We start from the raw sequence: 25,836 nt of genomic DNA, 5'->3' as shown, positions 1-25,836 counted from the left end.
ATGGAACAGAACAGAGCCCTCAGAAATAATGCCGCATATCTACAACTATCTGATCTTTGACAAACCTGACAAAAACAAGCAATGGGGAAAGGATTCCCTATTTCATAAATGGTGCTGGGAAAACTGGATAGCCATATGTAGAAAGCTGAAACTGGATCCCTTCCTTACACCTTATACAAAAATTAATTCAAGATGGATTAAAGACTTAAACATTAGACCTAAAACCATAAAAACCCTAGAAGAAAACCTAGGCATTACCATTCAGGACATAGGCATGGGCAAGGACTTCATGTCTAAAACACCAAAAGCAATGGCAACAAAAGTCACAATTGACAAATGGGATCTAATTAAACTAAAGAGCTTCTGCACAGCAAAAGAAACTACCATCAGAGTGAACAGGCAACCTACAAAATGGGAGAAAATTTTCACAACCTACTCATCTGACAAAGGGCTAATATCCAGAATCTACAATGAACTCAAACACTAACATTTTTTCTAATGACTCAAGGTCACATCACTAGGATGGGAATTCCAAACCCCATAAGTTTCTGCCTGGAAAAGGTAAAGGCTGCCAAAATAATTTACTGTTTGTTTCAGCCAACACTTGAAAATAGGACCCCTCTCCTAGTCTCTGTGGAGGAATTGAGTCTAACTTCCCTAAGTGCCACTTAACAAATTCAGATGGGCTTCATGGGAAAAACCTACCCTTTCAGCTTTTTGTAAATTCCACTTTCCTGACTCACTTTCAAGCCCCTGCCTCACTCTTTTTCTACTCTTTTATTCGCCCTCTAAAACACCCAGTCATTTCTGCACAAATTCAATTTCATGTCTGTTTACATTGGGCCCTCTTCCCTATTGCAATAGTTTATTAGGGATTAAAATCTGTTCTTACCACTTTAGTGTCCACCTTTGGCAATCTTTCATATTACATTTTTAAAATCTTTAATACTGCTGGTATCTTTAATGCCACTCAGGGTGCCAGATTACAAATAAAAAGATTCTGGCAGTTCATCCCTGGTTGAGCCCAGCTTATCAGGATAAATTACAGATGGGGGCAAATGTACTCATTAATAAGAAAAATGATTGCACTGAGAGTCTCTTTATAAATTCACTTTTCAGCAAATGTTGATTTGCTGTGTCAGACACCGTTCTAGGAATTGGGAATATGACAGCAAATAAAACAGACACAATTCGTGCTCTTGGAAGGTTAAGACAATAGGGGGAAACAAACAACAGATTCATGTATCTTTCATGTATCTTCCTCAAGAACCTGCAGATGGTTTGCTATCCTGGCCACCCTAGGTACTTTCATTGAGTTATGATTAATTAACACATTTTGATATAACAGAGATTTATCTTTTTGTTATGCATAATAACAATACCTTAGTAAACTCTTATACATTATACTCTTTAGAATTTTCAAAACCATTTCAAATTCATGATCTAATTTGTCCTTGCAAAATACTCAGAATGTTTGTATCAACATCATTGCCACTTAACCAAACTGAGAGTCACTTAAATGATCACCGCTTCTCAAACATTTCTACCAAAGTTATCTCCATGGCAAAAAGAGTGAACACAAACTTGGAATCTTGGATATTCATAAACCCTGTTATGTATTAGTATAAAATATATTTGAAGTTTTATATTTCTATTTTAAAAATTATTTTTGTCTTCTAGTTAATAATATAGTCAGGATTGTTTATATAGAAATCATATTTTCCTGAAACCATGGAGTACAACAAAATTCCTTTCCTGCTTTTGTGTTATCTTGTATGCAGCAGCATGCTTTTAGCAATGCTAGGACCCCAGTGTAAGAGGTATAGAAAGAGTAACAAAGGGTCAAGTAACTTGTCCTGGGCCAGCCACACAACTAGAAATCTTTTGTCAGGACACAAATGCAGGCATCCTAACTTAAAGCCGGGCTTGTCCCACCTCATAACCAATGGTTGACTCCCAATTCTGTAGAATACAAACACAGCAACCTTATGCAAAGACTAGATGGTAAATCTCTGATATGGTTTGGCTCTGGGTCCATACCCAAATCTCGTCTTGTAGCTCCCATAATTCCCACATGTTGTGGGAGACAAATGAATCATGGAGGTGGTTTCCCCCAGACTGTTCTCATGGTAGTGAATAGGTCTCACAAGAACTGATGGTTTTATAAGGGGTTTCCGCTTACACTTCTCTCTCATTCTTTCTCTCACCTATTGAGAAGTAAGATGTGCCTTCTGCCTTCCACCGTGATTTTGAGGCCTCCCCAGCCATGTGGAACTGTGAGTTCTCCATTAAACCTCTGTCTTTTGGAATTGCCCCAGTCTCGGGTATGTCTTTATCAGCAGTGTGAAAACAAACTAATACAGTCTCCAACATGACAACCTATACATTGATTCTCCAAATATTATTGATACTTAATATTTATAAAAGGCAATGATAAAACGATTAAATCATGCCTCTATCTAAAAACCATTACAATTTATTGGAGTAGATAGACTCTTTGCCATTTACCCCATAATGCCACTTATTCACTCCGCTGCATTTCCACTACCTGGACCATTTATTACAATGGCATCATACTGTTTGCTCTGCCATGGTCTCTTCCTCAAAGAGAAGCTAAATGAATAGTTTGATAATGCTACTCTCATTATCTTGAGGATTTTTTTTAGCAGGAAAATGATCCAGTTTCAATTGCACCACGATTGTATATTTAGGAATTGGTAGAAACTTGTATTTGAATCCATCTCTTATTTACATGTGTCCCCAAACAGTTTTAGGCAGTCATTTTCACAATTTCACAATTTCTCTGAGAAATTGCTACTCACTACGTGGCAATGAGAAAATTCAGACCTCGCTGTTCTTCAGTTTGTCTATCTATCTATAAAGCAGGAAGTCATACCAAACTTGAAGGTTCATTATGAGAATTTTAGGACAAATTTAACACATAGTAGTTGCTTGATAATGATTATGTTCAATAGCTGGCTAATTCTGAGGGCCTCACTTTTTCAGAAGAAAGTCACTTGAAGCAAAAGGAACAGCAGAAACAGGTGCAGAAAATCACACTGATAGACTTATGATAGAGTATCTGAAATTTTATGGGAAGTACTACTACATTTGCGTAATTATATGTCATATTAAAAACTGTGACTTCTTTACAAATGATCACATTTTCACAACAATATTATATAACACTGATATTATGAAATAAAATTCAAAACTTGCAACTCCTCAGCTTAGAACACACTACCTTTCACAATCTGGTCTCCACCTCTATTGCAAGGCTGTGGTGTAATTATTCCTCACCTAAGTCAAACCCATATAGGGTTTGTGGATGAAGCACGTGCTTCATCTACACTACAAATCTCACCATCCTTGGAACACAATTAGATTCCTTTCATGACCACATCTATAATCAGGCTGCTATCACGTCCTGGAACACATCCCTTAATGAGTATTTTGCCTGGAAAAAATCCTTCTCATTCAATAGACCTGGTGCAAATATATTTTCTGTGAAAGATTACCATATACATTGCCATCCCCAAATATCTCCACTCCATGAGAAGTTAGTTGCTTTTTTCTTAGAGTCTTTTATTTTTTACTGATTTATGATCTAGCTGGTCCACAATACAACCTCCCCAAAACCCTGTCCACTTCCACTGTCCCCACTCCAGACTGGAAAGACTGTGTCATATTCCTCTCTGTATGCCTAAGACTTAGTACAGGAACTAACACTGACCAGACCCTCTCAATGAATGTTCCTTTAACAAATGACTAGTGATTTTATGCTGACACTGCTTTAACTGGTCTGCGTACGACAGTTTAATATTCCCTGCTCATAAACCCACAGGTAAATATTTCACAGCAGCTTGAGTAATCTCAGGGTAAGGACAAAAAACTATTCAATATTCATTTCAAAGAAATTGTAGATAATTGTATTAGTCCATTTTCATGCCACTAATAAAGAAATACCTGAAACTGGGTAATTTACAAAGAAAAGAGGTTTAATTGACTCACAATTCCACATGGCTGGGGAGGTCTCACCATCATGACAAGGGCAAAGGAAGAACAAAGGCACCTCTTACATGGTGGCAGGCAATAGAGTGTGTGCAGGGGAACTGCCCTTTATAAAACCATCAGATCTTGTGAGACTGATTCTATATTATGAGAGTAGCAGGGAAAACCCTCCCCCATGATTCAGTTACCTCCCACTGGTTCCCTTCCATGACACATGGGGATTATTGAAGCTACAATTCAAAATGAGATTTGGGTGGGGACATGGCCAAACCATATCAATGATGATCTCTGAATTGCTGCTTAGACATGATCTTTGGCTCTAACACATTCAAGCCAGGAGTTTCTGTAATGAAACAATTGCTCACACTGAGCCTCAAAAAGACAGGAAGCTGAAACTACATGGAATTCAATATCAAGGAGTGCTCAGAAACTGACAAAGGAAAGCAGTGAATCTCCCCTAAGACTGAATTATAAATCTTCAGGAAGAAAATACTTATAAGTTAAATCAGAGTCAGAGTGGTAACTGGAAACATTGAGGCTGGATCCTGGTATTTCAACAATGGTTCTCACATTGTCAGTGGCCAAGATCCCAGGAAAAACTATGGTTCCATTTCCTCCAGAAGATGTAGGCACAGATGTATACACAAGCTTGCATACAGTTTCAGAGTGTTCTGAGGGCTTTCAGTGAAAACCCCAAGGCAGTATTTTCAAAATTCAGTGAGCTTCAGAATCAACCAATGAGAGCTCTCATTAAAACACAGATCACTAGGCCCTTACCCACAGAGCTGCTGATTCAGAAAGTCTAGAGAGTGTGGTACAGAATTTGCATTTCTAACAAGTTCCCAGGAGACTCCCATGATGCTGGTCTGAGGATCATACTTCTAAAATTACTGCCTGAAGCCACAAGGGGCACTGAGTTCACAGGAAGTAATAGGATCTGAGGAAAACCTATTTTTTAGAAATGCCCCCTCTCATTCTGTTTTCACTCAGTTGAGACTGCCAGCTATTCAGGAAGAAAGAAAAAAGACATTTAAAACTTATGAAGAACAATTTGCATATCAACTTCAAGGTCTTGTTCAGAAAACTAAAAAGCTTCTCCTGTTGCTTGTTTTCCAAAAAATGTCAGGTTCACAGTGAGGAAAGGACCCTAAAACCACAACCACACTACAAAGCACCTTTTTAGAGGAACATATTAATCTTTTCCTTGTGTATTATCCAACTCTTACTCTTCAAGTTCCAGCTCTCCAATAAAGTCTCAAAGTCCCCAACCCATGTCTTCCTTTCTCAGCACTCCCACCAGGCCAATTCACAGAATACAAAATTGCCATCCAGCACTTGTGAAATCCTGCTTCACAATCCTTTTTTATCCCCAAAGGCTTCTGGGACTTTGAGGTCCTGTCGTCTGAGACATCACATAACCAACTCTTTAGTTTATCAGAGTGGAAAGGAGAGCAACCTCGTAAATGTCATTTTTAAAAATAGAGATTAGAAGACAAAATATCTATGTAAAAAAGAAATATGTTTGTCAAAAACATTATGACTGGGAACGTTTAACTTAGGGACCAACCAGCTATACTTCAATAAACCACTAGAATGTCACTCAATAATCAACAGTTGTTTTGAGTAATTCACATTTTTAGTGACCACATTTTAAAAAAGTAATAGACAAATAGACATATATTGGAAGGATATCCTTACACCAAAGTTAAGATAGTAGAAACATTCTGATAGTTATAGAGCAAGTAGTGTATGCAATCATTTTTTGCCACAGAACGGAAAAAAAAAAACCTCATCTGAAACAGCTCATTATTCAATGATACTGAGTAAATACGGTTTTCTACAAATTCCTAGAATAGGAATTTATATTCATTCTCAAGTTTTCAATTAGTGTGTTTTATAATAATAGAAACCAAATCCATAAGATGCCCAGGAGAGGAAAGGGTTATATGACCAAATACAATTAGAACATTCATAATATAAAATACAGGCTCTTTGTCCATTAAATAGAGATCATAAATATTTCTACCTTGTGGAGTTGTTTTGAGGATAAAGTGAGTAAAGAAATGTCAAGCTCTTAGAAGAGTACCTAGAACATGAAGTAATTAATCTTAGATATTAATATTTACTTTTATTATTATACCTATAAAATACCTAAACCCTTCCATCCTTCAAGTCGAATCAGCCCCAAGAATTCTGTTATGACTGTTCTTTGATATTCTCTAATCACTTTCTTCCCTAATTACCTATATATTTTATAGCATTGACCCCATATTTTAAAGTATAACCTATATCAGAAGGCTGTTGGTTGTTTTATGTATGCTGATTATTTTTGTCTTCAATATGGAATTTAAAAGTCCCTATGGTATAAATTTTCTGCATCCTACCTACCACCTAGCTTAGTGCTAAAACCACTGTAGGATATTTTTAAGGATATAATACTTATAATAACAAACATCCCAATACTTGTGAAGGTTTTTGTAAGTTTTCTAATTTTTCTCCTTATCATTACTGCCCATGTGAACTTCACCTGAACTAGAATTGCAATTCCCCTGGCTCCCCATATGCCTGTATTGCTTCATGTCATGGTCCAAAGTTGTAGTTTTTCTCTTTTTCTTTATGACTAGTCATAGTTGCCATTAGGAAGATATTCAAAAGACTGCGAATGAAAAGATAATAAACAGGTTCGGAATGGCTTACAGGACAGACCCTACTGCTAGTCTGACGTTCTGTTAGACTAACTCCCAGAAATGTTTAGAAACTCCTAGAAAGTACACATAGAAAACAACTTATAGGCTTGCTCTGTCAGCCCAGCTAGGCTGTGGGTAATGAATGAACCTTGGGTTCATGCCCGAGTCTAGTGTAATGCACTCTATTTTGATGTTACTTTGTGAAGTGATTATCATCGAAATGGAGGAGGTGCGCTTGTCTTCCCAGAGAAGTCTCTAAAATGTATCCAATTTAGCCCACATGCTAAATAGCTTCAGGCTTATCTATGTACGGCAGGACTAGAAAAGGAGCAGGCAAGCTTCCAGAGGGTCTGATGAGATTCATTTCTCACCTGATTTATCATCTGCAACTGTGTGTCCACTGTAAGGTCCTTTCTGGGGGACCCAGAAGAGCTTTCTTTTCTATTAGATGTTGCAAAATGTTCTTAACCTCTCCATTCTGCACCCTGATAATACTGATCTTTTTCCATATCCATTCCATACTGAGGTGGTGTCTGGGTCTTGGTCTCTCTGTCCATCTGAAACTTATAATGACATGTGGCAATTTTGTGTCATGCAACTGAGGCCCTCTGATTCCCAAAATCATGCTTGAATTTACTTCATATTGATTCCTTACAGTTCCATGGTTAAGTGGCATCTGCCTTAAGCAAGGCTCTTCAATAATACAGAATTTAGTACTTTGATAAAACTGTGCGTAAAGCTCTTTGGAAACAACAATTTTGAAGTAATGAGACCACACTAAATATTATCAAAGAAAGGTGGCATGCTATTTAACCAAAAAATATCTTATGCGTAGGGTGGGTCTTATTGTTTAGCATAGAGAGAAAAATCCATGAGTGTTCTGGGATTAGTGTCTATGCCTTGTCTCTTAAACTTTCTTAGGCTGAAATACCCTGGTCCACTAAGGTGCTTTTCCACCCTGACATGTCTCTTCCCTGGAATAGAAAAAACAGGACACTTGAGACTTTACTTCTTGACGATTATGAATGCAACCTCCTTTTAAATTAGAATAATTTATATACTCATGTTTCCCATTTTGCTCTGACTGCCAGGATATTTATGAACATCTTTGATAACTATCATTGGTTAATATAATTTCCTTATTTTTCAAATATTTGTATTTTAAATAACTCTTGAACATGTGATCTTTGTATATACTATTCTAATTGCTTTTAAGAGGCAGTGCATAATAAATAAGTACATTTAAAAAATTGGTTTAAAAATCTGCCGATCATTTTCTTATTCTATTTATCACCCACCCTTTCTTTCCTTTTTGTTCTCTGGATTTACATCACCAGAAATGCAAAGAAGGTAATGACATCAGTGGATGTCCCAGTAGTAGTATTATCAAGGCTGAGGTGCTTTCACATTAACTGTCAAAAACATGTCGCTTAGTTATCCTGCCCATCGCTCAGAAGGATGGCCCCAGAACACATCCCTTGAGTCCAGTGAATAAAATAAGTCCCTAGTGCTCATCACACAGAGATAATATTGTAACTGTCCATCTGGGTCTCACCTGTTTTCTCTCATGCTCCCTTTTTTTGTATTTTCGATCTCCAACTGCTCTGGCTAACATCTCCTCTACCTATGAGCCCATCACTGTTCTCCTCCCGTCCAGAAAGCAGTACAGTGTGAACATATTAAGAACAGAAGCTTTGGGATCAAACACACCTGGATTATGGCTTCTGTGTGCCATTTATCAGCTGTGGAATTTGGGACAAGTTCTCTTCGTCCTCGAGCTCACATTTTCTTCACCTTTACAATGGGGATAGTAAGAGGGCTTTCCTCCTATGGTCATTGTGAAATTAAATTAGAAAATACATGAAATTTCCTGGTTCTGTGTCTAGCACATCATGTAGTTGTTCAGTTAATGAAAATAACATCTATTGCCTGCTTAAAACCTAAGTGCTGAATGCTTCTTTCCCTTGTTTGCTCACTTAATTGTCACAATTACTCCACAGCAACCCCTATGAGGTTGATGCTTTTGTAAATTGCTGAGAGCAGTGTCTGGCACAAAGTAAAACTCTCAATAAATGTTATCTCTTATTAGTATTACTGTTATTGTTTTCATGTGACAGGTGAGGGAACTGAGGTGAAGGGAGGTTAAATGTTGACTATTATATAATACTTGTCAGGAAATTTGCATATAAAAACACATATTAGAAAAAGTTCCATTGTAAGTATTATCTTAATGCACACTAAGAAAACTAAGGCTTTGAAAGGTTAAATATCTTTCTAAATGCTGCTCAGCTAGAAAGAGGCCGATTTCGGACTGAATCTAGGCTTAATGTCCTTAAAACCCCTATCCATTACATCACAGTATTGCCTGCTAAGGCTTCATAGCTCCCCTCCCCTTCGGTGAGGTTTGTCACTGAGAGCATTTTTACAGATAGAGCACCTCCAGGTTCTACCCCTTTTTATCTCCACTCCTATGAAAAACAGGCACTGAGCAGAAGCAGTCAAAGCAAAATCATTCTTAGGCCATTTCAATTATTCCTGACACATCCACCAGATAAAATGGAAACTTCTTTCCCAAGGGATTTCAGTGGAACATTTTTGGTTGTTTCATATTGCTTTGCATGGTGACCATGGTTTCAGCAGTACTCTGAGAAGTAAATTCTCACTGTGCCATTTACAGTGGCCTGAGAGCAGGCTCCAGAGTCTAGGAAACTGCTTCGCCAAACTAAGTGCTATAAAGCAGATAACAATGGGAGGCCAATGGGTATTCAGTCCCATAAGAATAGCTGTATGTCATCTTGGAGTGTGTCTCCAGCAACAACATGGGCTTTCTTGTGAATGAAACATTTTATATGATAGGTAAAAATAACACAACCAATACAATTCAATTCAACATTAATTGATAAAAATGTATCAAAAAACACCTAAATTGTACTGTAGGTGATAAAGACGTAATTAAGAACACAAGTCTAATCTGCTAAAGTCTATAAAAGAATGGCAAGTAAATGGCTATGAAGACAAATAAGAGGGGAGAAATTTTTATTCTTATTATTAGAAGAACTGAATGTCAGTAGTTCTCTACATTGGCCAAATCGTCTCTCTAATAATCACTTGTAGTCTTTTTTAAAGTGACTTCATGAAATAAGCCAGTGATATGGTTTGGATTTGTGTCTCCATCCAAAGCTCATGTCAAATTGTAATCTCCAGTGTTGGAGGAGGGGCCTGGTAGGATGTGATTCAATCATGGGAGTAGATGTTCCCCTGGCTGTTCTTATGATGGTGAGTGCGTTCTAATGCGATCTGGTTGTTGAAAAGTACATAGTACCTCCCCTCTTCACTCTCTTCCTCCAGCTCCAGCCATGTAGGACATGTCTGGTTCCCCTTTACCTTCCACCATGATTGTAAGTTTCCTGAGGCCTCCCCAGCCATGCTTCCTGTACAGCCTGTAGAACCATGAACCAGTTAAATCTCTTTTATTTATAAATTACCCAGTCTCAGGAAGTTCCTTATAGTAGTGTGAGAACAGACTAATACAGCCAGGCACTGAAAGGTAAATATTTCATGTTCTCACTCACGTGTAGGAGCTAAAAAAGTTGATTTGATGGAGGTAGGGAAAATGATCAATACCAGCGACTGGGAAGGGTGTGCAGGTTGGGGAATGAGTGTTAAAGAGAGGTTGGTCAATGGGTACAAACATACAGTTAGATAGAAGGAGTAAGTTACAATGTTTGATAGCAGAGTAGGGTGATTATAGTTAACAACAATGTACTATATATTTCAAAATAGCTGGAAAAGAGGACTCGTATTTTTCCCAACACATAGAAATGATAAATACTCAAGGTGATAGACACCTCAAATACCCTGACTTGATCATTACACATTCTATGGTTGTAACAAAATATCACATGTACCCCATAAATATGCAAAAATATTATGAATTTATAAAAAATACACTTAAACAAATTTTAGAAAATGGTGTCAATCTAGGTCCCACATCAGACCAACTGAATATGAATCTTCAGGATGTGTGATGTCCCGTCACAGGCATTTTTAAACAGCTACTGATATGGACAGGAGACAGGGAAATACTGGGGAGAAGAGGGCAGCTCCCTGGCAAAGGCCCCACCCTCAAGTCTGGAAACCCATGGCCCTAAATGGGAACAGGCATTCCTGTTTTCGCACCCAAAAGTTGCCTTTTGGCCCACCACACCCTATCGGTATCCTGTACCCAGGATCCTGTACACCCTATGGGCTATCTATGGGTATCCTGTACCCATAGAAACCCCAAACCCCAGGCTCCACAAGCAGATGAGCAGACGAAAAGAAGAGCAGCAGAGGAGAGAAGAGAAGGAGCATCTGAATGTCGAGAGGAGTTTGGCTGGGGACACTCAGAGAGGAGTGTCTGGCTGCTGGACAGTCAAACTCCAGGGGAAGATCGTCTTCCCAGTCCATCCCCTTTCCAGCTCCGCATCTATCCCACTGAGAGCCACCTCTACCACTCAATAAAATCCCACATTCACCATCCTTCAAGTCCGTGTGTAATCTGATTTTTCCTGGACACCAGACAAGAGCTTGAGATACAGAAAGCCGTCACACTGGCCCTCTGTCCTTGTGAAAAGGCAGAGGGTACAACGAGCCATTTACTGCCTGTGGACAGCAAAGCTAACAGAACATAGTGTAACACACACCCACTTGGGCTTTAGGAGTTTCAGGCACCCATCCCTAGATATTACTGTGGGGCCAGAGCCCAAAAGTGCTTGCCCCAGCTCCTACACATCTGTATACTCCCCCTCCCATAAGGAGTTTGGGAGCACATGGCAGGTGATCAGACAAGCCACATCTTTGTCACAAGTCCTACTAAGGGGGTCAGGGAACTCTCCCGTTTCACTACTCCAATGAATCTACCATGACACAGTTTTGAGAATCCCTGCTTTACAGAGTAAGACTTCATCAGGATTTTAACTAATGGAAATGGGGCTATGGGGATAGTCAGGGAAAAGCACACAAGCAAAGGAGTAGAGGAAAGAGAATGCAGGATTTAGGAAGAGCAGAATAAGGATTTGAGTAGGCTCCAGTATCCATGCAAAGTATATGAGAGAACAAAGGAAAATAAAGTTTCATTTGTGGGAGCAATACTGTGGAAACTGATTGACATTCCGAGGAGTCTGAATCTTATTTTTAAAATATGCAAAGTACTGCTGCTTATACATGCCATTGTTAATTATATATTAGTTCTTCTCATTTCTAAATGACCCAGATAACTATGCCTAGACAAAAGAGCAATTGCTCACAACTTCTATATTAAAACTGAGAATCACTGATTCCTACAACTGCATCAAAATACAGAGTGCATTGTACCCTACAGTGCCAACAAATCACTGTCATTATCATCTTCTGCAAATATTAATTTACAAATTTTTCTGTACTATTTTCTCCTGGCATTACACAGATATACAAGTTAAAGAGAGACAGACAGAGAGAGAGACAGAGAGAGAGACAGAAGAGACTAACTCTGATAAGCTCTTCAAGAATAGTGACTCTATCTGCCTCTGCAATACTAGGACTGGCCATTTCTTCAATCATATGTTACACTTTAAGAGAAAAAGGCAAATCTTAAACATTTCTTCTCATAAAATAAGAAATCTTGCAAGCATGCTGTTCTTTATGATATCAATATTATTCAAGCTTACAATAATGGATAAAATCAGTAGTGAAGGTGCTATTATCCTCATCTGACAAAAAGTGACATAGAGTGACATGAGACTATTCTTCTAAAAGCCTAAACTGATACATTTTAGATGATAACATATGCCATTGTCTGAAGAAAAAAACATATCTGAGTACATGTTACAAATCACTTTTAAAAAAAATTGTAAGGGTTATTTTAGATGCTGATATTTCTTTTAAATGTAAGCATTAGTGGTTGATATTATTTAGGGTTTATTCAGATGTGCTCATTTTCAGTGCTATTAAGCTATGTTATTAAGACCCAGAATATGTCAGGTCATTAATCCTTCAAGAACAGACATCTTAACTTGTTCATAACCATATTCCCAGAAGACTCAAGGCAGTGCTGGTATGATGGTTGTTCTCAATAAACATTTTTTTAAATAAAAGACTCATGGTTTTGTGATATTTAACATCTCATGTCATGCACCACAATCTACACCACACAACTAGTTATAGCAAACAAAATAGAAAATAAATCTGATTTGATACAGTTTTGAACATCCATGCCTTCAATCATTTGACATATATGCATTGAATGCCTTCTCTTTGACTATATTATCTTAGGGGCTGCGAGTACAGTAGTAAAAGGCAAACAAGGTCTCTGCCCTCAAACAACTTGTTTGAGGCAAGAGAATATTACACACATGTGCATGTGAATACAAATGCTAAAAAGATATAAAAGAGTATTATAACAAAGTGAGTAGGGAAGGATTATTTCAGAGAAAAGTAAGGGAGGGTCTCCATGAAGAAGCAACATTTGTCTGAGACCTAATAACATGGCAGCCATACAACAAGAGAGGTGTTGAGAGCTCCAGACAGAGAGAACAGTAAAGGCAAAGGCCCTGAAATTGGAATGAGCTTTTTGTCATGTTCAAGGCATGATAAGATCTAAAAGCCTTATATATATAGTAAATGAGTCCAAGAAGCAGGCAGGAACAATATCATCTAAAACCATGAAGGCCATATAAAGTTAGAAATTTATTTTACACTCATTGGGAAGGCATTAGAAGGCCATAATAAGAAAGTATCATTATCTGACTTACATAGTTGTTTGCCCAAGAAATATTCTGAACCAACAGAGTACTCCCAACTACCACAGAAATAACTAAGTGAGGGTCAGATTTCTGTCCTGATGAAGGATCATTTACAAATGTTTTCCCAAAAGTGTGGAAATAAAAAGAAATTCAGCCTATTACCCAAATTAAAAATGCCACTAATCCAAACGACTCCAACTCCAAGGAGTCCAGTTCCCTGACATTTTCCTTTGCAAAACAGGGATCAGGTTGTAGATGAAGAAAGAGGCTCCTTGAGAGTGTGGGAATTTTACCGCATCCTTCAGACATGCCACTCAGCATGTTAGAAATGAGCACCAGGACAGGTGCCAGAGACATTTATGAGGGTGATAGGGCTCTACAGGTAACATTGAAACAAGAGGCATAAACTGAAACTATTCCTACATGTTCTCTTGACCTAGGTCTGATCCTCAACTTGTATCCAAACCAGTTATGTGGCTGGGAATGAGGTGTCACCTTTCTGAGAGTGAGTTTCTTTATTGATCACACGATATGATTGAATTTTCACATTTATTAAACAACAACCACCAAAGGGCCTCACTGAAGAAACAGAAGAAAAAAGCCCATTCGCTGCTCAATAGTCTAGTCAGAGAGCAAATATATTGTACAAGTGAAGCTACTGAAACATACACCAAGGAAAAAGATCTAGAGTTAGCAGAAGAAAGGAGTGACAAGTTTTTGGAAGGCATCAAAGAATACTTCATGGGGACTTGGTGAAACGTGAGCTAAATTTAGGAAAATGAAATTCATATGTGAATCATCATGTTTCATCCCAGCCAGAGGGACAGTGTATATAAAGGCAGAGAAGTGTGCAGTCCCATGGCAGGTCCAAACAGTTATAAAATTGGTTTAACTATATTGAATACACATAGACACAAAGATAGGAACAAAAGATACTGAGGACTGCCTGAGGAGGGAAGAAAGGGGAAGGGTATGGTTTGGAAGGCTACCTATTGTGTACTATGCTCACTACCTTGGTGACAGGATCATCTGTACACCAAGCCTCAGCAATGTGCAGTTTACCCAGGGAAGAAACCTGCACATGAATCCCTTGAACTTAAAAGTAGAAAAAATAATAAATAAAACTGGCTTAACTAGCTGGTCTCTAAGGTCCTTTGTGCACTAAAAAATCTAAGAGTCTCCCCTTTTAATGATGTCAAATATTATCTGTAAAAATTAAAATTTTCTTTTAGCCACCATGCTTAATGTCATATGTTAATATTCCATTTTCATTCCTCAACAATAGCCATTTGACCTGTTCCTATTCATATAACATTGATTTACAATGAGCTGCATATGTACAGAAGTACCTGGCAGTATGTAAAGGAAAAGAAATATGAACAGAGTATGGGGTAGAATGCTGAATACACAGTGACATTTAAAATAATAGCTAACATTTCTTGAACATTTAACAGATATTAACTCAATTATCACAACACTCATCTCAATAACATATAAACATTATTTCTATTTCACAGAGGAGATAGCTGAAATACAGACTGGATAAAAAATGTACCCATGGTAAATGACTTAGAAGCAGCAGAGCTAGAATTTGACTGCCAACATCTGGCCCAAAAGTCCATACTTTTAGTAACTATACTACATGCCTCTCAACAATAATGTCAAGACTATGGGGGATAATTCATGCCACGTGGCCATTGTTCTGTAATTCATCTTTGCTTTACATCAACATCAGTGGAGAAGTTGAGAAAACACTGACTATATCTCAGCAGCAGCCTTTAGAAAAAAAACAATATACCCTAAGCAGAGAAAACAAATTTTCAAAATCAAATTCCCACTTTCTAATTCAGCAAGCTGAACTTTGGGAACCCAAGGTCAGAATGCTTGCCCCCTAGGTTGGTCCAAATCAGCATTAAGAATTCAACTGAGGTGACACAACATGAACAAATTGGATTGGCTAAGGTTCTCATGGAAACAGTTATGTTTTTGATCAGTTGTTTGGATTTCATGAAAGTTGTAAGGTCTTGAAGGTGAATAACTCCATCTGCTAATTTCCCGTGTTCAGTATTTAACAGAACCACAAGAAGAGACCCAATAAAGCAGACTTTTCAAGAGATGATGGTGGTGGTAATAGCAACAATAATGTTAATGCAACTATATCATATATGTGCATCAATTCAAATCTTGCAATTTTTAAATAGGTGGTATTCTTGTTTAATCTTAATATATGTATATTGTTATCCTCATTTTTACATATACACAGATGAAGGATTAGAGACTATAGTGACTCTTGCAGTATAAGAGATGAGATTCAAACTAAACTTTCTTAATCTAAATCCAGTATCCAGTATTATTTAATATTTCCTCATCTCTACAGTTGCCTCCCAAACTGTCAAAAATTTCAGCAAGTCATCACGGTTTTCCTTAGAAAGAATTAAGAAGACTAAGGTTTTCCTTAGAAAGAACAAAGCCATAACATATAGACCCAGGTTTTGTTCCTCTGTCATAGTTTCTATATAAAAATTCTAGCACCCCACCTTGCATGATCCCTGGCCTAATCCCTGAATTGTAGAGGGAGAAAATTTGAAAACTGATGCATTTAACCAATGAATGGTCATATTTTAACACTGGGAGCTGAACAGAGTACCAAAGCAAGCCACACCTCCTGTAAAGGTCCAAGAGTTTGGAGGGCATGCCTGAAAGCTGCTTACCAATACAGGACTCCCCGGACAGTGAATAGGTCCCATCGTCATGGAAACCGCTTCTGCACTCACAGTGGTACCACCCTGGCAGGTTAACGCAGCGGGAATGGTTGTGGCACTCAATGATTCCCTCTGAACATTCATCAATATCTGCCTCAGAGAAAAACACAAGCCCACCAGGATATTAATTTCTTTTGGCATTAACCTTTCAGGAAATGCCTAAAACATGCTCATGTCAACATATCAATTAAAACTGTTTAGTCACCTACAATGAAAGTCACTGGAAGAACCAAATCCCATATTTTCCAGAATTCAAACGAATTGAAAGCTTCATTCTTGGATGTTTTCTCTCATATTGAACAATGAATGAGAGCTTATGGTCACAAAAAAATCCTAACTCAAAAGGTGTGTTGTCTCTGAATAACTAAGAACTAAGTTGAGGGTGTTTGGCCCAGTTTTGGTACTGGGTGTATATGACTTTTTTTGGATTAAAAATTTCTAAATTGGCAATTCCAGATTTTATTGTGTGTCCTTTGAAAATGTTTATGAACAAATAAGTTCAGGACACTCTGGATTAAATATTATTAAACTGATTTTTTTAAATGACAGCCCCAGAGACTTGTCATAATTATATGCCCTGCAAAGCTTTGAGATAAGATTGATAATACGCACTGTTTCCTAAATTTATTTAGCTAATAATTACCTTTTCTTGGGATACCTTTAATATCTTGCAAAACTAGTGTTGTGGGGAACACAGTTTGGGAACTATCGTTCTATTTCTTTTAAAACTATGGATTGAGGCCGGGCGCGGTGGCTCACGCCTGTAATCCCAGCACTTTGGGAGGCCGAGGCGGGTGGATCACGAGGTCAGGAGATCGAGACCATCTTGGCTAACACGGTGAAACCCCGTCTCTACTAAAAATACAAAAAATTAGCCGGGCGTGGTGGCGGGCGCCTGTAGTCCCAGCTACTTGGGAGGCTGAGGCAGGAGAATGGCGTGAACCCAGGAGGCAGAGCTTGCAGTGAGCCGAGATCGCGCCACTGCACTCCACCCTGGGCGACAGAGCGAGACTCTGTCTCAAAAAAAAAAAAAAAAAACTATGGATTGATTATGCTAGTCCATCAGAGATTTTCATTCTTCAATCATTCTTGAGGAAAGGAAATCTCCTAGGCTTTTTTTGTTTATTTGTTTGTTTTTGTCTAGGATCTGGCTTTTTAGAATCACCAAATACCTGGTTCATGTATAGATTTTCTAGCACAAAGGCTTGCCTCTGCACTGAAGGAGATTGACACCGTTGCAGAAAACAGAGTTGCCAATTGTTAAACCAGGTTCAGTTCATTGTAACAGAATTTCTCCAAGTAATTATTTCTTAGAATGTAGCTACTGCTGCCTGGGAATCTTCTTTGACTTCTCTTGGAAATATCTGAAATATGGGACTCATATGAATATAAATTTAATTAACATTGGAATCTAACCCATAATGAACAAAATGTACTTTGCAATTTCTTTTAACAGGGCCTATAAGAGGCATCAGTTCAGGGGCAATCAGCTACCATTGGTTCTATTATCTTGACAAGTTCCGTGTTGTGCACCGGGCTGTTAATTTAGTTTGAAACTGGGTACTGTCATCTCAAGGCATTCTGGCCCAGTAAAGAGAGAAAAGGTGTAGTTCCTCATACTGTGCAACTCCAACTCAACGATCACCTTCTTCTTCTGTAGCATGTATTGTTCAGCCCATAAAATCTTTTCACATACATCATCCCTTAGACTTCTAAATGCCCTCAGTCCCTAGGGCCTAATATTTGTATAGGATCTTCAGATATTGCAGTTAGGCTGTGTGTGTTTATTATAAATTCCCAGAAAATAAATTTCCAATCACCATGTAGATTGTCATACCTCAAATTTTACAGGTCCAGGTTGTCTGGGACATATGTTGGATCACTAAAAACTTTCAAACTTCAAGTAGAGAAATGACTAAGGGCTGTGGCTCTTGGAGGGAAAGGGCTTATTCTAAATGACAGAATCAGCCCACTGCTTTTTGAATACCAGGCAACAAGAGACACACATATAAACAGACGGCTGATTATAGAGATGACTTCTCTATGTTAGGCTGAAGGATAACTCTCTGTAACAAAGCAGCAACCAATTCTATCTCTGACATTTATTTCCAAAGCTCTCAGAAAAACCAGTCATGATTAACACAGACCCTGTTGCCGACAGGCTGTGGACAATACTTTAGGTAATAGCCATGGTTAGCGTTTTGGGAAATCAGGAGATACACAAATAGAAGCATCTCAACCAAAGCAATCATCATATGTCCTGGTTTGCCTAGAAAAGTCCTAGTTTACATCTATTTCCCTTTTACTCTCAAAACACCTGAGTTTGGAGGGTAAATTATCTGATCAAATAAAGTAACTCCTTCAGCCCTAAATTCAATAGAACATTTCTAGGAAGAACAGAAGTGTTGAATGATGTGCAAATACTTTTTCAACTCACAGATATTTCTATTCCCAAAATGAAACGGTAAGGAGTTTCCATGATTCAGCAGGGCAGAAGTTATCTGTATAGCACAGGAGTCTTTCAAAAGCAGTGAAGACAATCAGACAGTTACACATCTACAACTTCCCCAGGGACACTAGGGAATCCCTGGCTTGCATGGGAAATGAGAAAGTAGTGGAGAAGCCCATTTTGCCTGACAACTGTACTTTTCACAGATGATTCCAGAAACTCACTGGAAATAATCAGGTTCACATCACATGCTGGTGCCTAGGCTGTACATTTCTGTTCTCTGTGCAAGGTCTATAATTAAAGCCAGAAAATTCATTTTTATGTACCATATTGTACTTGAGAGGGGCTCACGTTTTCACTGTGTTCCTAACACTGGCTTTCTTCTGTGTAGGTAGTCACAGTAGTATATAAAGCAACCAACACAGACCCAAATATAGAAAACACTTGGAGGCTTTTCAGCAACACTTTGGGGAATTTACAAATTATAAATGATGGTTTCTTCCCAAGCTAGGTTGTGGCTGCCTTTGTCCTCAGAGGCAAAGATTTGTTTCTCCCAGTCAGCACTCCCTACAGGCAAACAAACAAGACAGAAGCTCTGGGAATCGGGTCTCTCTAAGTTCACTACAGAATCAACTCTCATTCAAGGAATTCTGATAAATTACAGTGAGCCTGGCTGCACTCACAATGCGTCAGCCATCCCAAAGGAAACAAACAAAAAGTCACCTTTCCTCCTACAGAAAGTCCTAAAATCTTGTTTAAATCTCAGTTTAATCCAGCACAGAGCTGAAAATGTGAACAAGGAAACAAGAGAAGCTGGGGGATTGTTGAGTGAGATACTATGGAGTATTCATTTCTGTATCCTCAGAGTCAAATGTCGACAACACAATAACTAACATATGGCCTGGGTTGCACAGCTTACAAATGGTGAAATATAGTTCAAAACTAGCTAGAACTAGTTTTTGTCACAACTATCATATCTTGTTGACAAATCAAGAAAGGATTATTTACAGAAAGATAATACATTTATTCAACTCTGTAAATATCTGTTGAGCTAAAAATATGTGCAAGGATTATTTTTGTGTTGTGTTCAATGCAAAAATGGATGAAATATGACTCCAAAAATCCAGGAGCTCATAATCAAAGGGAAGAACTATATACGTATATGTGTGTGTGTGTTTGTGTTTTGTATTTGATACTAATGAAGTTTCAAACAACCACCAATATCACCAACTCCCTCCCCTAGTAACTCAGTATCTGTACACACATCTATTTTAGTACTTATCTTGTCCTATCACAGTGATTTCCTTTTTGTGTCTATCACTCAAATGCAAATTTTCCAAGAAAACAGACAACATTTTACGCAGGTTTACCTTGCTAGGGATACCTGGAAGTGGGCGTACCAAGCAATTTGAAAGTGCCCAATACAAGTCCCTGGGAATGAATGTATGAAAAAATAAATGACTGGCAGATTGAATGAAAGGAAAAATGAACAAAGGCTATAATGGAGATTTTCAAAATACCCCAAGATTGCCTGGTGTTCGCAAGTCACAAACTACAATGTCAATTCATAAAACGAAACAAAAAGTAAATTTAATATTTACATGTTATTTTCCTCTAAAAGACATTATGTAGTTTCTACTTAATACTTTGCTTCTACCTCTAATCTTCAGATATTTTAAGTGGGCAAAATAGGTAACAAAAAAAGTTATAATTGCAATGGTGTTATTAGGAGTAATTTTAATCATGATTATAATTATAATAATTATAACAATTTCTATAATTGTTGCAATGAAAAGTCCTATGTGTGCCATGAATTTTTCACTTACAATGAGAAACAGATGAATAACCAAGGTTTGTTTTCATAAAATGTATCCTAAGCAATACCTTTAATCCTATTTGGGGCATATGGTGAATTTCCTATAGAAAGCAATTTGCAAACAAATCCTTGAATTCCTGTAAAATCCATCTCTTGGGCTGGATGGATCTCTTCCTCCATCTAATCTCTTTCCTATTGGATTTGCAATTTGACAATTTATAAAACCAATAAAGGTTTTCTCAAAGCTTATTTTCAAAGAGGTACTTTCGTATTTCATACTAATAGTTAAAGCTTGCACTGAAGTAGTGGCTCAGGTTGTGGATAGATTATACCTTTTCTAAGAGTTTTTAGGGTGATATTGAGTCACGAGAAAAACTTTGATATTTTCATTCATTCAACAAAAGTTTATTGAGCACCCACCATGTGCTAGTACATTTGCCCCATATACTAAGCACTGTATCATATCCTCTGATACAGAGATAGAGAGATAAGGTCTCCGCCCTCCAGATACGTAGAGTCTAGGGGGCAAATAGAATGTAAAAGAAAAATAAACTGTTGTTATAAATATAGACTTTAGAGACAAACATGACTTCAAATTCCTGCTTAATAATGCACTAGTAATTATTTAGATTTCGCAAGTCTTTGTTTTCTCATCTGTAGGTTGAGAATGATAAAATCAAACATCATGTGACTGTTAAACAAAAAAGACTCTTAAGCACAGTCTGGATATTAACTTTGGACTAAATATTACTGCTATAAAACAGAAGACAGAATAAATTGATTCTGAAAATAAAAATATATATAATAATATCAACTTGCAATCAGGAAACTGGTTAGGACTAAGAGATTATTTCTGGATCCTTAAAAATATTCATTTGGATTTTGAGACAAGTGTAACCTTGTTAAGCATTCAGGAATAGAATCTATAAATCTATAATACATGCCTCATAAAGATTTAGATTCTCTTGGTCACCAAAAAACTTCACATAAGTTTAAGGAAGTAAAATCAGCAACATAAATTGTCACAAGTACAGCAAACACAAACCTGCTTATTTTCTGCTATTTGCTAAATGCCAGAATTGTACTGAACATAACATGCAAAGACCCTGAGGCAGAAACAGGCTAGTTCTTCTATCTCTTGTTTTTCTTGGGTTCTTAGGGATGTGCCTGGAGCATGCTTCCTTTGAAGATATGTAAGGTCATGTGGCTGAGCTCTAGTTACAGAGTTAGAAGTGACATAATTTCAATATGGGTCATAAAAATGCCTAATATGATCCTCCAGAATATTTCTACCTGCTCACTACAGGCCAATTTCCAGGAAAACCTTGGAAATCACGTATTGAAAATAGTACAACATTTTTCTGCCTGGCTTCCTGCAAGGCTATGTAGACCAAGGCCCTTCCACAGACCTGAAACTGTCATAGGCTATTTAGGTGAGTAAGAAATATATTTCTATTTTATTGAGCCATTACTGTTTGGAGTTGCTTTTTATTGCTAGCCAGCATTTCCTAATTATTGTGAGAGACCCTTTTCCATATTCAGGGAAAAGACTGTGCTCAGGTTAGAACTCATACTGATGCAATATCTAAAAATAAAAACAGAAACAAGCAAACAAGGGAAAAAAACCAGCACTAATCACAGATTATGTAGGCAGCTAAAGGAGTGGAAGAAGTTTTTGCTAAAAGTCAAGAGTCAAGATAACACATAAAACAAGACAAAGCTTTGTAGTTAGATATATTTGAGTTTGAATTCTGATTCTGTTACATGACTTTGACTTTGAGCAAGTTATTTATCTTTTTTGAGCTTCACTTTCTTTGGCTTTTAAATGATAACATAACTGTCTTAGTGCATTCTGTGTTGCTATAACAGAATACCTGAGATTGAGTAATTTATGCAGAAAAAAGGTTTATTTTGCTCATGATCCTAGTGACTGAAAAGTCCAAGATTAGGTAGCTGCATTTGGTGGCGGTCTCAGCCTGCTTCAAGTCATGGTGGAAAAAAAAAAGGCGGGGGGTGGGTATGTGCAAAGAGATCACATGGCAAGAGAGGAAACGAGAGAGAGAAACTGATGAACCAGACTCCATAGGAGCTAATCGATTCCTGCCAGAGAGAACTCATTCACCCTCACGGGAGGGCATTACTCTGTGCATGAGGGCTATGCCTCCATGACCCAACACCTCCTACTCGGCCCCCCTCCTAACACTCCACACTGGACATCAAAATCAGCATGAATTTTGGTGGGAACAAATCACATCTAAACCACAGCAATTACCTACGTCATAATGCTGTTGTTTTAAAGATTGAATGAGATCAATCTAAAAACTACAAATCCAGGTAGACATTCATTAGGCAAGTGATATTTATCGTTCTGTAACTTATAATCCCCACATTCCAAGACAGTCCAAATCTCCAGGCTTCAGTTCCTTCTGTGTAAAATGAAAGGACTGTGCATTTATGGCCTCTATTAGTGTGATGGTTCATATTGAGTGTCAATTTGATTGGACTGAAGGATGCAAAGTATTGTTCGTGGCTGTGTCTGTGAGGGTGTTGCCAAAGGAGATTAACATTTGAGTCAATAGACTGGGAGAGGCAGACCCACCCTCAATCTGGGTGAGCACCATCTAATCAGCTTCCAGAGCAGCTAGGATAAAAGCAGGCAGAGGAACCCGGAAGGACTAGACTGGCCTGAATCTTCTGGCCTCCATCTTTCTCCTGTGCTGGATGCTTCCTGCCCTCGAATATCAGACTCCAAGCTCTTCAGCTTTTGGACTCTTGGACTTACACCAGAGATTTGCCAGGTACTCTCAGGGTTTCAGCCATAGGCTGAAGGCTGCACTATCAAATTCCCTACTTTTGAGGTTTTGAGACTTGGACTGGCTTCTTGGCTCCTCAGTTTGCAGATGGCCTATTGTGGGACTTTAGCTTGTGATCATGTGAGTCAATTCTCCTAATAAACTCCCATTCATATATTCATCTATCCTATTAGTTCTGTCCCTTTAGAGAACCCTGACTAATACAGATTTTGGTACTGAGAGTGGGGTGCTGCTGTAAAGGTGCCCAGAAATGTGGAAATGATTTTGGAACTGGGTAACAGGCAGATGTTGTAACACTTTGGAGGGCTCAAAAGAAGATAGGAAAATGTGGGAAAGTTTGGAACTTTCTAGAGACTCGGGGTGCTCAGAAGACAGGAAGATATGGGAAAGTTTGAAACTTCCTAGAGACTGATTAAAGGGCTTTGACCAAAATGCTGATAGTGATATGGACAATAAAGTCCAGGCTGAGGTGGTCTCAGATGCAGATTAGGAACTTTTGGGAACTGGATTAAAGGTCACTTTTGCTACACAAAGAGACTGGCAGCATTTTTGCCCCTGCCCTAGAGATCTGTGGAACTTTGAACTTGAGAGAGATGATTTAGGGTATCTGGTGGAAGAAATTTCTAAGCAGCAAAGTATTCAAGAGGAAGCAGAGCATAAAAGTTTGAAAAATTTGCAGCCTAATGGTGCAGTAGAAGAGAAGACCCCATTTTCTGGGAAGAAATTCAAGCAGGCAGCAGAAATTTGCATAAGTAATGAGCCAAATGCTAATCACCAAGAGAATGAGGAAAATGTTTCTGGGGCATGTCAGAGACCTTCCCAGCAGCTCCCCCATCACAGGCCTGGAGGCCTAGGAGGGAAAAATGGTTTTTGGGGCTGAGTCCAGGGCCCCTCTGCTGTGTGCAGCTTCAGGACTTGGTGCCCTGCATCCCAGCTGCTGTATCCCAGGCTAAAAGGGGCCAGTGTATAGCTCAGGCCATGGTTTCAGAGGGGGCAAGCTCTAACCCTTAACAGCTTCAATGTGGTGTTGAGCCTGTGGGTGCCCAGAAGTCAAGAATTGAGGTTTGGGAACCATCGCCTAGATTTCAGAGGATGTATGGAAATGCCTGGATGTCCAGGTAGAAATTTGCTACAGGGGCAGAGCCTTCATAAAGAACCTCTGCTAGGGCAGTACAAAAGGAAAATGTGGGATTGGAGCCCCCATACAGACTCCCCACTGAGCTACTGCCTAGTAGAGCTAGCTGTGAGAAGAGGGCCACCATCCTCCAGACCCCAGAATGGTAGATCCACTGACAGCCTGCAACACACATCTGCAAAAGTTGCAGACACTCAATGCCAGCCCTTGAAAGCAGCCAGTGGAGAGGGGTGTACCCTGCAAAGCCACAGTGGCAGAGTTGTCCAAGGCTGTGGGAACCCAATTCTTCCATCAGTGTGACCTGGATGTGAGACATGGAGTCAAAGGAGATTATTTTGGACCTTTAAGATTTAATTACTGCCTCATTGGATTTCACACTTGCATGGGGCCTGTAGTCTCTTTGTTTTGGCCATTTCTCCCACATTAGTGTATTTACCCACTACCTGTACCCCCACTGTATCTAGGAAGTAAGTAACTTGCTTTGGATTTTACAGACTCATAGGTGGAAGAGGCTTGCCTTGTGTCAGATGAGACTTTGGACTTTAGACTTCTGAGTTAATGCTGAAATGAGTTAAGACTTTGGGGGACTGTTGGAAAGGCATGATTGGTTTTGAAATGTGAGAACATTAGATTTGGGAGGGGTCAGGGCAGAATGATAGGGGCAGAAATCTCACCTTGCATTGTAGTAATCCCCATGTATCAAGGGTGGGGCCAGGTGGAGATAAAAGAATCATGGAGTCAGTTTTACCATATTGTTCTTGTGGTAGTGAATAAGTCTCATGAGATCTGATGGTTTTTATAAACGGGAGTTCCCCTGCACAAGCTCTCTTCTCTCCACCATGTGAGACTTGACTTTTCTTCTCATTCACCTTCTGCCATGATTGTGAGGCCTCCCCAGCCATGGGGAACTGTGAGTCAATTAAACCTCTTTCCTTTCTAAATTACCCAGTCTCAGATATGTCTTTATTAGCAGCATGAGAAGAAACAAAAATAGCTACTTTTAATATTCTAGAATATGGGAGACCTTAGCTTTGGGCTCATAGCTTCTGCTGCTAACCAGCTGAATGACTGCTGAAAGGTTTAAGGAACCTCTTTGTACCTCGGGTTCTTCATTAGGCAAATGGCAATTTTAAAAATACAAATTTTGTCTGCCTCACAAACGAGTTCCAATAAGGTATGAACAATCTCTGCAAAGTCAATTGATTGTCTCATAAAATATCTGGTGATGTCATTATTGCTGTTTCTTCTTTGTAAGTCCTTATTAGTAACTAGTTTTTGTGTATTAATCTGAAAGGTACCTGCTATTAACAGTGATGTCAATAGTATTGATAATATAGCTCTCTAACTTTCTTCAGTGACTCTGCACAAAACAATCCATTTCTTCCTGGATATGGCCATCTAA

At 38.6% G+C, this 25,836-nt stretch overlaps 1 protein-coding gene and 1 long non-coding RNA gene across 3 annotated transcripts in view; both read right to left on the bottom strand.

Moving 5' to 3' along the window:
• The window catches only part of NELL1 (neural EGFL like 1), a 914,558-nt gene that overhangs the window by 24,717 nt on the left and 864,005 nt on the right, over positions 1-25,836 (bottom strand). The window contains exon 16 of one of the 2 annotated variants that reach the window (XM_019037681.4): positions 16,171-16,311. The exons of the other annotated variant lie outside the window; for it this stretch is intronic. Coding sequence (XP_018893226.3) covers positions 16,171-16,311 — 141 coding nt within the window. The remainder of the gene's footprint in view (positions 1-16,170; positions 16,312-25,836) is intronic. 2 annotated transcript variants of the gene reach the window in all.
• LOC129525311 (uncharacterized) lies at positions 6,534-8,612 on the bottom strand. Its single transcript, XR_008669529.1, has 3 exons — positions 8,409-8,612; positions 7,070-7,261; positions 6,534-6,667 (listed from the first exon to the last, which is right to left on the bottom strand). It is a non-coding gene; the product is annotated as an uncharacterized lncRNA (long non-coding RNA).

This window comes from Gorilla gorilla, chromosome 9, assembly GCF_029281585.2.
Source record: "Gorilla gorilla gorilla isolate KB3781 chromosome 9, NHGRI_mGorGor1-v2.1_pri, whole genome shotgun sequence".
Classification (NCBI taxonomy): domain Eukaryota; kingdom Metazoa; phylum Chordata; class Mammalia; order Primates; family Hominidae; genus Gorilla; species Gorilla gorilla.
This window is presented reverse-complemented; position numbering and strand designations above follow the sequence as displayed.